General features: G+C 39.9%; 2 protein-coding genes across 2 annotated transcripts; both read right to left on the reverse strand.

Annotated features, from left to right (window-relative positions):
• Positions 1 to 707: 707 nt before the first annotated feature.
• On the reverse strand, positions 708 to 2,645 carry LOC146687133 (tripartite motif-containing protein 16-like). Its single transcript, XM_085438860.1, has one exon. The coding sequence runs from the start codon at positions 2,643 to 2,645 to the stop codon at positions 993 to 995; it is 1,653 nt and encodes a 550-aa protein (XP_085294986.1). The 3' UTR covers positions 708 to 992.
• Positions 2,646 to 9,768: 7,123 nt separating this feature from the next.
• LOC146687134 (tripartite motif-containing protein 16-like) lies at positions 9,769 to 11,777 on the reverse strand. The gene has a single exon (XM_085438704.1). The coding sequence runs from the start codon at positions 11,754 to 11,756 to the stop codon at positions 10,092 to 10,094; it is 1,665 nt and encodes a 554-aa protein (XP_085294830.1). The 5' UTR covers positions 11,757 to 11,777; the 3' UTR covers positions 9,769 to 10,091.
• Positions 11,778 to 12,558: the final 781 nt, after the last annotated feature.

A 12,558-nucleotide genomic window follows, 5' to 3' on the forward strand; every position in this document is an offset into this window, starting at 1 on the left:
CTTCACCCTCTTGTCAGATGGTCAGCAACAAAACTCTGTTCCAACCAATGTCTGATAAGAGATGAGACACAGCAGCTGAGCAAATGATCATTTCATGCTGAAGACATCCTCAGACAGAATTAAATACATACATAAACACAGCCTGGTGCCAATAACACAGCTAATGACACTGCTGTATCACTGGCTTTACTGATTAAAGACCATATCTGAAGGAAATCTTTGAACACAACAGAAAGTGACCTTTTAAACCTGCGACACTGATGCTGCATTCAAGGACCATTAAAAACATTTGAAAGGACTTAAGAACATGAAGAAAATGTGACTTGTTTCTCTGTAATGAAGCTGTTTTAGTGAAGAAAGTTGAAAGGTCACAGAGCGACTGCTGAATCTTCTGCTCGAAACATGAACTCTGAACTTTGTGATGCTTCAGGAGGAAAACTGCTTCAGTTATTCTCTCAGATTAGTTTCATATTTTCTGCATCAGATTTGAGTGAGATCCTGGAATGAAGACAGAAGAAAAGACTTTGTTCAAAGTTTGATTTATAGTCAAACCTTCCAGTTTATTCACACAATAAAACATCAACACAATATATGAATTCATTCATTAAAATCACAGTTTTTCCTCATTTGTTTGATGATTTTGACCAAAACAAACACAAACACACACACATGGTCTGCCATACTCATAGAGAGAAATGTCGACATTTTTCAAGACAAATATTCCAGAAACATTTAGAGGATAGAGAAGTTTACATTTTCATGTGGAGAAATATTTTAGTAAATCAAAATGATGATGAGCAGTGATAGCCTCCATAAACAGTCACAGGAAAGATCTCCTTTAAAAACTCAGAAACATCAAGAGAACAACTAGAAGATGTGGAGGTACCACCCATAATGTTTGACTGACAGCTGATCTCTGTGCAGAAATGATGGAGAGAAAATAAAATGAAACTAAAATACAGATTTAAACCCACAATATGAAAGACTTCAGTCTATTTCACTTTAATCAACTCAGCAGTGGCTCCATAATAATAAGGCAACAGTCCAGCATAGAGCGGCTGAGTGAATGTGGTCTGGACTCTGTGGAGGAGAGTCATGGTTTCAGAGACGCTGTAGAAGGACAAAATACCTGCTCTGTGATCCAGGTACACTCCTACTCTGGAGGAACGAGGACCTGAGACACGAGTTTCAATGTTGTTGTACCGAAATGTATAAATGTTGTTGTAAAAATTTAATGACCAAGATTTGTCATTATATCCAAATAAAGATTCACTCCCTGCTCTGCTGATATTCTTGTAAGCGACTGCCACACGAACTCCTCCCCCTCTCCACTCCACCTCCCAGTAACAACGTCCAGTCAGACTCTCTCTACTCAGGACCTGCCACTTGTCAGTGAATCTGTCTGGATGATCAGAATAATGTTGTTCTTCCATTAATGTTGCTTTTCTGTTCCCCTCTGATAATAACAGCCATGTGTGTGATGTGTTTGGATCCAGTGTGATTTCACATGAATATTTTAAGAATCCAGCTCTGGTCTTTGGCTCTGGTTGTGACAGTAAAACATCCACTTCAGTGACTGTCAGTGAGATGTTTGTCCATTCCTCTCTCAGAATGTCCTGTAGTTTATCTCTGACCTCTGACACAGCTGCTGTCACATCCTCAAAGTAGCTCAGAGGACGGATATTGATGCTGGATGAGTCTGTAGACTCACTGAGTGCTGACAGTGAGGGGTAGTTGTGTAGAAACTGGATGTGATCCTCTGTGTGTGAGAGCTGCTTCAGCTCAGCATCTTTCCTCTTCAGCTCAGTGATCTCCTGCTCCAGCTTCTCCTGAAGCTCTTTGACTCGACTCACTTCAGTTTCCTGCTGGGATCTGATCTGCTGCTTCACATCAGAGCTTCTTTTCTGGATGAGATGGATCAGCTCAGTGAAGATCTTCTCACTGTGCTCCACTGTTTGATCAGCAGACTGATTGATGGCCTCCACCTCCTGTTGAAGCAGCTTCACATCTTTCTCTCTGTCCTGGATTCTCTGCTGGATGTTTTGTCGACTCACCTCCAGCTCTCTCTGCCTCCCAGTCCTTTCTGCTGCAGCTGAGACTGTGTCGTGGCCTTTATGTTCATCCACAGAGCAGAGATAACAGATACTCTGCTGATCAGTACGACAGAACATCTTCATCACCTCATCATGACGAGAGCAGATGTTCTCCTGGAGCTTCTTGGAGGGCTCCACCAGCTTGTGTTTCTTTAACTGAGCCACATCATAATGACGCCGAAGGTGTTTCTCACAGTAAGAGACCAAACACATCAGACAGGACTTGAATGCTTTCATTTTTCTCCCAGTGCAGACATCACAGGCCACATCTTCAGGTCCAGCATAGCAGTGATCAGCAGGAGCAGCTTGGAGTCCAGTCTTCTTCAGCTCCTCCACTAAATCTGCTAACATGGTGTTTTTCTCCAGGACAGGCCTCGCTGTGAAAGTCCTCCGGCACTGAGGGCAGCTGTAGATTTTCTTCTTTTCCTCTTCATCCCAGAAGCTTTTAATACAGTTCATGCAGTAGCTGTGTCCACAGGGAATAGTCACCGGATCCTTCAGTAGATCCAAACAGACTGAACAGCAGAATTTTGTTTGATCCATTTGATTCATGTGCTGTGCCGTTTCACCGTCTCTCAGTGACTGTCAGACAGTTTCACTTCCTCTGAACAGAAACAACCTCTGTGCTCTGAAGGGAAACAGATCTCTGCTCTTGTTCACCTCCTACAGGAAATGAGGCTCACCAGCAACTGCATTTACACCATGTTGTTTAGACCCATCCTGATACAGACACATCTGTGAAGGGAGGCACTAAAGAAATATTCTTACAGAGCGACCAAGAGCCAATCAGGTGAAGCAGGGTGTGTTATGTTTGGTTACATCATGCAGTAACAAGTCTGACCCAGGCAAACTGGTTTAAACTGTTAAAATTAGTTTCAACTGGGACAGCCCAGTTTAACTTTTCTTGAGTTATGACAGTCAACACTCAGTGAGTTCATTTTATATTTCAAAAAGTTCAGCAAAGTTTAGGATGCTGTGATGAATAAAAATAAATGACACTTTATATTTTGACATTTTCTAATCTTAGTTCATTCTCATACTTACAGAATGATGCATGGGAACAACTGACTCCACTAAATCAAACCTATGTTCAAATGAGATTATGATCATTAAATAGTAACAAATATTTAAATTTAGCAACAACAAATGCAGATCGGTCCACAGTGTTTACAAAACAATTAAACATTATTTTGTAGTCTTTCCTGTGTACACAGTCACAGTGGAGTTTAAATGAAAGGGGCAGGGATAGCTCAGTAGGTAAAGTGGTCACCCCATGATCGGAAGGTCGGCGGTTCGAATCCACCTAACGGCTACCCTGAGGTACCCCTGAGCAAGGTACCGTCCCTACACACTGCTCCCCGGGCGCCTGCTTAGTGGGCTGCCCACTGCTTCACTGAGTGAATGGGTCAAATGCAGAGAAAAACAAGTAATTTCCCCATGGGGATCAATAAAGTATCCGTTATTATTATTATTATGAAAACGTTAAAGTTTAATTCAAGGTTTTAGTAAAATTTTGCCTGAACTGTTTAGTAATTTTTCATAAAGTGTCCATGTCAGTAATTCATTCAAATGTATTTTGGTCTTAAACTGATCCAGTAAATGTAACTTTTTCTCACCTACTTAATCGAGTATTTTAGTTGTTTAACTGTCATTATAACTAAACTGAACATCCAAAGCTTTTCTCACTGCAGTTTTGTTGTGCAGTTATAGCAGCACTTTGAATCATCCACAGTTTTATAGAACTGTCTGTTGAATTGTTGTTTTGTTTGGTGCAATGCTTGCTTTTATTTAAATATTGATGATAATTTGATATATTTGATTATTTATTACTGGTGCAAACAATTCATTTCTTCATGGTGCAAATATATAGTAGACTCAGGAGTTTAACTCAGTTTTCTTGGCCTTTGTTTATCGTTTCATTTAAAATCTTAATGGGTAAAGATCATCATAATTACATATGAAATTATATGTACAAATTATATGTTCCATTACACTATTAACAGCACAGATTATACAGCAAACATCAGATTCATGGATGGAGCCAGAGGCTAAATGACTGTTCAGTCCTCTTTAGGAAACGATCTTCATATGACGACAAACACGACAACAATCAGCTGTCAAACTGTACAAGAAGTTCACAGTAATGTAAAAGAAGTTATATCACTTTATTTTTAAATGTACGCACTCAGGGTCAGGACTGAAGACACTGATCGAGAAAATACTCTAAATATAAATATTCACCTAAACATTCAAAATTATTCAATTGCATGAAAAGAAATATGAACTCTCTACAATACTGGCTTCTGATTGGTTGAAAAAGCAGGTGCTGAACTTCAGAAGAGCTAAACCTGCAAAACTGTGTAAACCCAGAGTGGATGCTGCCCTCTGACCTTTCAGAAGTACGATCTTTTTATGAAGACACAGAGGCAGAGTTATTATTCATCACTTTAAAGATGATATTCGTTATCTGTTCTTCACTCGTTGTCTAGTAAAGTCCAGAGAATGAGACACATGATTTCAAAACATACAGCTGCATGTTAGAGATCACAGAGTTCTTCAGTCTTATGAGAACTCATGGAGACTAAATGTCAGACACATCAACAGTAAATGTCGTTCCTCCCCCCGTGAGTTTGTGTCCTCCACACTTGTTTACACAAACATCTGAGGTTTGAACAGTGTGCAAAACCACATGTTAGAAAGCTGCTGAGCTACTGAATACTGGAATATTTCATTCAATATCCCCCCTTCCCTCACTGGACGTCACATCTTCACACTTGGGCCAATCAGGTTGTTGACATTTGATCATCTGATGTCCACCCACACCTCATCTCTCTCTCTCTCTCTGACTCACAAGATTTAACACAAAGTTTAAACTTTAAAATCACTTCATTACATTTTCTTTGTTATTCTTAACACAGAAAATTCACATTCAAAAACTTAACACAGAATAAAACAGAGTAGCCAGTAGTGGGACATGGTTCCAGCAACTCTGATGGTGACGGCCCGTTTGAAGCTGAAGCTCCGGCACGTGTGTCAAAAAATCAACACACTGCTTCAGAAACGCTGTGCTGAGGCTTGGTTTGACTGAACAGAGTCACGTGATCAATGACGTCTGAAGCTTCATTCAGCACGTCACTGCTTCAGTACCTGATTCAAAGATTTATAAGGAATTGAATCATTGGTGGGATTTGTGCTGTGTTTTGGTGATTTTGTGAGAGCGAATCAGTGTGTGACATAATTATAGACATGGAGCCAGGAAGAGAGGACGCTCTGCCTGTTCCTGAATAAAAACCAGTTCATCAGCATTTCTGCTCCCAGGTCTAAAATGTACATAAGAAATATGATATACACATAATTATAATGATATAACTTATAGTATATTATATATAAACGTACCAGTCTGCTGGTTAATTACATAATCAGGTGGAAGCAGTGACCTCACAGCACAAGCGTACTCACAACCTATTATAATATTGTGCTTTACATTGTTATATTTAGTGTATTTTTTTATTACTAACAAACTACAAGAAGTCACAATCAACAGGAGAACACACTATGGCACATGTTTACACAAGAACGTTTTATTCATCTAAATTATTTATTATTAAAATCGACATAACAGAATTTTTTTCACGTAAAACAAATACATGTTCAAAGCACCATATCAGCCCGATATCAGACACAACTGTCACGTGACATTAAATTGAAGCTGTCAGTTCATCTCTGCAGAGTGGGCAATCATAATGAAGCAGTTCATTACAAGCTGTAGATTCAAGCTGCGCTTCATAGTTTTGTCCACCAGATGTCACCAAACAGGACTGTGTTGAAAAGCTTCGAGTAATGAACCGTTTTTCAATCCAAGCTTCAGAAAGCTTCATTTGGACATCAGAGGCCGTCTGATGTTAACTGGCAGCCCTTTATAGACTGCTGCTAATTTACCCTGAAGCCAAACCACTATCTGGGGTTACATACTGAACTAAGCTACACACACATTTCACACACAATCAAGAGAAATCACAGGTAAGACAATCGTATCCAAAATTCTTGTCTGCAAGAAAAATACAATATAATAACATAAGAACAAGCAAAATATAAGAACGGGTAAATCTGAGGATTATAAACAAACATTCAATAAAATATAACAAACTTTTGTTAAATATCAATATTAAAACCACCCATGTGTGTTTATATGGTTAAGTAATGAAGACGACCTTCATTACACACTTACACACGCACACGCACACACCACGGTCAGATTCTTGGTGAGGTCAATCACTGTTACTCTATTTTCTGATTCATTATACTGGTTAATTTAAACATATTTATTTTTAATTATTAAATTTATTTTCAACATGCCAGTATTGAGAAACTGAGCATAATTAAACCTCAGAAAAACTGCATATAAGTTCTGGTAATTGGCACATATTTATGTTTAATATGTTGTTTTAAATTTTGATCATTTTAGCTGTTTGTGCGACTGTGTTAAACATTTTTTTTCAAGATGGCGGCACAGACACAGGCAACGTCTGCTTCCTCAAACAAAACAGTGTTCACGTCTTTGTTTTGCCCTTTTTCTTGTTTTTTTTTTTTTCTTTTTACAATGCTCCTACAGTTTTGAGCTCCTCAAACTTTTCAGTCATGGAAGCGTTACTCAGGAACTGTTGACTGCTTCGGTGGCATCTACCATCAGGGACCAAGGCAGTACTCCAGGAGGATTTCAAAAAGCTTCAGTGACAGCTGAGACACTCGGAGGCTGTGACAAGGAATACAGACCATCACCGACTACAAGCCCACTCTGCAGACTGTTGTTGGTGTCATGTAATTAATGTATTCGTAGTGCTTATTTTCTTATTATATTGTTTTATGTATTTTAACAAGAGAGGCTTTTAGAAACTAAGCTCAGACGAGACAAAAACTAGGTCAGAGGGTGACAGGTTGCCCTGGCAACAGACTTTAGAAAGAGGAAGTTTAGTGCAGAGCTGCACCGGAAATCTGACACAAAAAGAAAGAGGAACTAACTGAGTGTGTGTATGACGTGCTGCAGAAATATAACCATGCTGGCTGCTACTGCTTTCAGACCTGAGCGTGTGTGTTCGTGTGTTCAGGTCTCCGTCTCCGGAAATGTAAAATAAAGATCATTTTTTGAGCTTTGACCACTCTGAGTACAGTCTTTTTCTGCCGCCAAACGAATTCAAAAGAACTGAATTTAATATTGGTTTCATGTCTTTACCGGATGAGCTAAACAAATTCTTCGCTCGCTTTGAGGCACAGACCTTCACCCCCGCACAAAGGACCCCCCCCCCAACGATCGGGTGGTGAGACTATCCCCAGACAGTGTGTGGAGGTCCCTTGCTAGGATCACTCAAAGCCCCAGGTCCTGACAACATGTAAATTGTTCTGCTCTCTGACAAACCATCAGAGGTGCAGCACGTGTATCATTTGGTGTTTGAAACAGAAACAAAAGCAAAGAGTTAAAGGAAGACATATTTGAAGAAGGAGGAAAATGAAAACAAGACGTCACTGAGCAACAACCTGACAGAACGAGAGCCAACAGTTTACTATCAGAACTGAGGCTGATCATTAACAGGGAGCAGCAGGTAACAAGGTCATCAGCAGTGGAGGAAAGTATGGAAGTAATACTCAGCTTCATATTTGAAGATACTCGAGTATCTTAGCTGCAGGTCTGGAACAATGGTTTTATTTCCTTTCCCATTAAACATCTCACACAGCCCCTCATCTGTGACCCTTAGCAAACCCACTGGATATCTACCTGCACATAAAGGAGATCAGATCAGTTCCATCTAGAACAGCTGTAACAGGAAAATGCTGCTTACACTTTGATGCATCACTTTCAGTTTGTCATATAAGACAATATATCAGATTGAGGCATTATTTTCCTGCAGTGAGTAAATCTACTTTGTACTTTACTCTTTTCTTTTAGGTAAAGGCTCTAAACAGTACTTGTACACTGTGGAAATCCCATAAGAACGTCTCCTGAACTCTGAAAAATAACAAAACAAAGACTAAAAGGAGGTCATGGGTGCTGATGATGATGATGATGATGATGATGAGGAGGAGTAGCATGCATTTAAAAAGTGACTGATGTCCTAGAATACAACAGAACAGTGTCTCTACAAACTTATGAAAACATGACAGTCTTGCATTAGTTTGTATTCTTATGATTTCAAAAAACGAGGGAAAAATCTCCTTGAAATGCACAATTCCTTTTTGTTATTTCTTAGTGTGTGACGTATTTTATTGGCTTTATGATTGGTGCAAACAGTTTCCTGATTCATAATGGAAATAGATTTTAGACACAGGAGGAACACGCAGTGATCAGCAGGAGCAGCTTGGAGTCCAGTCTTCTTCACACTGAGGAGGGACATATATGCAGGAACAGTTGTCATAACTGTTACAACCACCAGATGGCGAAAGAGTCCCACTGCAACTTTAAGCCATGAAGGATGTGTCTTGATGTTTGCTTGTGATAAATCTGCTTTATGTGAGTCTTTTTCAGAGAGTAACAGTAATATGTCTGATTATATGTCTTTAATCAGTAAAGTCTCGCTTTGCTAGAAATAAATAAATAAATAAATAATAAAATTGTAAACATGCAGCTGTATGTTAGAAGTCAAAGGGTCCTTAAGTCTTCTGTAAATTGACGGGGATCAAATGAAGGACACAAGTATCTGTTCTTACTCTAATAAATGCTGCTTTAATATCCAACAGACTATTTTCCTTCCTCATCAGCAGCAAACAGCTCGACTGCGTCTGTGCATTTGTGTCCTCCATACTTGTTTCCACAGACATCTCAGGCTTGATGCCACGATGCAGTGTAGAAACCTGACAACCCTCTGACTCATGTTCAAATGTTCAAGGACATTTCTCAGGATCATGTATGACCCCTTTTTGACATTTGGACTTTCATTGATAATATTTGTGTTTCTGAGTCATTTTTGTGGAGACTTCTGTCCAACGTAGTGTCCAAATGAAGCCTGAAGCTTTTCTTCACCCTCTTGTCAGATGGTCAGCAACAAAACTCTGTTCCAACCAATGTCTGATAAGAGATGAGACACAGCAGCTGAGCAAATGATCATTTCATGCTGAAGACATCCTCAGACAGAATTAAATACATACATAAACACAGCCTGGTGCCAATAACACAGCTAATGACACTGCTGTATCACTGGCTTTACTGATTAAAGACCATATCTGAAGGAAATCTTTGAACACAACAGAAAGTGACCTTTTAAACCTGCGACACTGATGCTGCATTCAAGGACCATTAAAAACATTTGAAAGGACTTAAGAACATCAAGAAAATGTGACTTGTTTCTCTGTAATGAAGCTGTTTTAGTGAAGAAAGTTGAAAGGTCACAGAGCGACTGCTGAATCTTCTGCTCGAAACATGAACTCTGAACTTTGTGATGCTTCAGGAGGAAAACTGCTTCAGTTATTCTCTCAGATTAGTTTCATATTTTCTGCGTCAGATTTGAGTGAGATCCTGGAATGAAGACAGAAGAAAAGACTTTGTTCAAAGTTTGATTTATAGTCAAACCTTCCAGTTTATTCACACAATAAAACATCAACACAATATATGAATTCATTCATTAAAATCACAGTTTTTCCTCATTTGTTTGATGATTTTGACAAAAACAAACACAAACACACACACACGGTCTGCCATACTCATAAAGAGAAATGTCGACATTTTTCAAGACAAATATTCCAGAAACATTTAGAGGATAGAGAAGTTTACATTTTCATGTGGAGAAATATTTTAGTAAATCAAAATGATGATGAGCAGTGATAGCCTCCATAAACAGTCACAGGAAAGATCTCCTTTAAAAACTCAGAAACATCAAGAGAACAACTAGAAGATGTGGAGGTACCACCCATAATGTTTGACTGACAGCTGATCTCTGTGCAGAAATGATGGAGAGAAAATAAAATGAAACTAAAATACAGATTTAAACCCACAATATGAAAGACTTCAGTCTATTTGAGCTTAATCAACTCAGCTGTGTCTCCAGCATAGTGAAGCCAAAGTCCAGCATAGAGCGGCTGAGTGAATGTGGTCTGGACTCTGTGGAGGAGAGTCATGGTTTCAGAGACGCTGTAGAAGGACAAAATACCTGCTCTGTGATCCAGGTACACTCCTACTCTGGAGGAACGAGGACCTGAGACAGGAGTTTGGATGTTGTTGTACCAAAATGTATAACTGTTGTTGTTACAATCTAATGACCAAGATTTGTCATTATGTCCAAATTTACATTCAATATCACTCCCTGTTCTGCTGATATTCTTGTATGCGACTGCTACATAACCTCCTTCCCCACTCCACTCCACCTCCCAGTAACAACGTCCAGTCAGACTCTCTCTACTCAGGACCGACCACGATCCAGTGAATCTGTCTGGATGATCAGAAGAAGACTGTTGTTGAATCACTGCTTGCGCTTTTCTGTTCCCCTCTGATAATAACAGCTGTTTGTTTGCTGTGTTTGGATCCAGTGTGATTTCACATGAATATTTTAAGAATTCAGCTCTGGTCTTTGGCTGTGGTGGATCTGACAGTAAAACATCCACTTCAGTGACTGTCAGTGAGATGTTTGTCCATTCCTCTCTCAGAATGTCCTGTAGTTTATCTCTGACCTCTGACACAGCTGCTGTCACATCCTCAAAGTAGCTCAGAGGACGGATATTGATGCTGGATGAGTCTGTAGACTCACTGAGTGCTGACAGTGAGGGGTAGTTGTGTAGAAACTGGATGTGATCCTCTGTGTGTGAGAGCTGCTTCAGCTCAGCATCTTTCCTCTTCAGCTCAGTGATCTCCTGCTCCAGCTTCTCCTGAAGCTCTTTGACTCGACTCACTTCAGTTTCCTGCTGGGATCTGATCTGCTGCTTCACATCAGAGCTTCTTTTCTGGATGAGATGGATCAGCTCAGTGAAGATCTTCTCACTGTGCTCCACTGTTTGATCAGCAGACTGATTGATAGCCTCCACCTCCTGTTGAAGCAGCTTCACATCTTTCTCTCTGTCCTGGATTCTCTGCTGGATGTTTTGTCGACTCACCTCCAGCTCTCCCTGCCTCTCAGTCCTTTCTGCTGCAGCTGAGACTGTGTCGTGGCCTTTATGTTCATCCACAGAGCAGAGATAACAGATACTCTGCTGATCAGTACGGCAGAACATCTTCATCACCTCATCATGACGAGAGCAGATGTCCTCCTGGAGCTTCTTGGAGGGCTCCACCAGCTTGTGTTTGTCAAATGCAGGACATTCATAATGAAGCTTAACATGTTTCTCACAGTAAGAGACCAAACACATCAGACAGGACTTGAAGGCTTTCATTTTTCTTCCAGTGCAGACATCACAGGCCACATCTTCAGGTCCAGCATAGCAGTGATCAGCAGGAGCAGCTTGGAGTCCAGTCTTCTTCAGCTCCTCCACTAAATCTGCTAACATGGTGTTTTTCACCAGGACAGGCCTCGCTGTGAAAGTCTGTCTGCACTGAGGGCAGCTGTAGATTTTCTTCTTTTCCTCTTCATCCCAGAAGCTTTTAATACAGTTCATGCAGTAGCTGTGTCCACAGGGAATAGTCACCGGATCCTTCAGTAGATCCAAACATACTGAACAGCAGAATTTTGTTTGGTCCATTTGATTCATGTGCTGTGCCGTTTCACCGTCTCTCAGTGACTGTCAGACAGTTTCACTTCCTCTGAACAGAAACAACCTCTGTGCTCTGAAGGGAAACAGATCTCTGCTCTTGTTCACCTCCTACAGGAAATGAGGCTCACCAGCAACTGCATTTACACCATGTTGTTTAGACCCATCCTGATACAGACACATCTGTGAAGGGAGGCACTAAAGAAATATTCTTACAGAGCGACCAAGAGCCAATCACATGATGCAGGGTGTGGTATGTTTGGTTACAGCATGCAGTAACAAGTCTGACCCAGTTAAACTTTAACAATTCATTTCTTCATGGTGCAAATATATAGTAGACTCAGGAGTTTAACTCAGTTTTCTTGGCCTTTGTTTATCGTTCATTTAAAATCTTAATGGGTAAAGATCATCATAATTACATATGAAATTATATGTGCAAATTATATGTTCCATTACACTTTTAACAGCACAGATTATACAGCAAACATCAGATTCATGGATGGAGCCAGAGGCTAAATGACTGTTCAGTCCTCTTTAGGAAACGATCTTCATATGACGACAAACACGACAACAATCAGCTGTCAAACTGTACAAGAAGTTCACAGTAATGTAAAAGAAGTTATATCACTTTATTTTTAAATGTACGCACTCAGGGTCAGGACTGAAGACACTGATCGAGAAAATACTCTAAATATAAATATTCACCTAAACATTCAAAATTATTCAATTGCATGAAATGAAATATGAACTCTCTACAATACTGGCTTCTGATTGGTTGAAAAAGCAGGTGCTGAACTTCAGA

Source organism: Copadichromis virginalis, linkage group LG18 (assembly GCF_057382275.1).
Source record: "Copadichromis virginalis isolate Kocher_CV1m ecotype Utaka linkage group LG18, C_Virginalis_male_GT1.1, whole genome shotgun sequence".
Taxonomy (NCBI): domain Eukaryota; kingdom Metazoa; phylum Chordata; class Actinopteri; order Cichliformes; family Cichlidae; genus Copadichromis; species Copadichromis virginalis.

Bases quoted from the DNA above. Each gene is read 5' to 3' on its own strand.
- LOC146687133 (XM_085438860.1), bottom strand. From the start codon at position 2,645: ATGAATCAAATGGATCAAACAAAATTCTGCTGTTCAGTCTGTTTGGAT.
- LOC146687134 (XM_085438704.1), bottom strand. From the start codon at position 11,756: ATGAATCAAATGGACCAAACAAAATTCTGCTGTTCAGTATGTTTGGAT.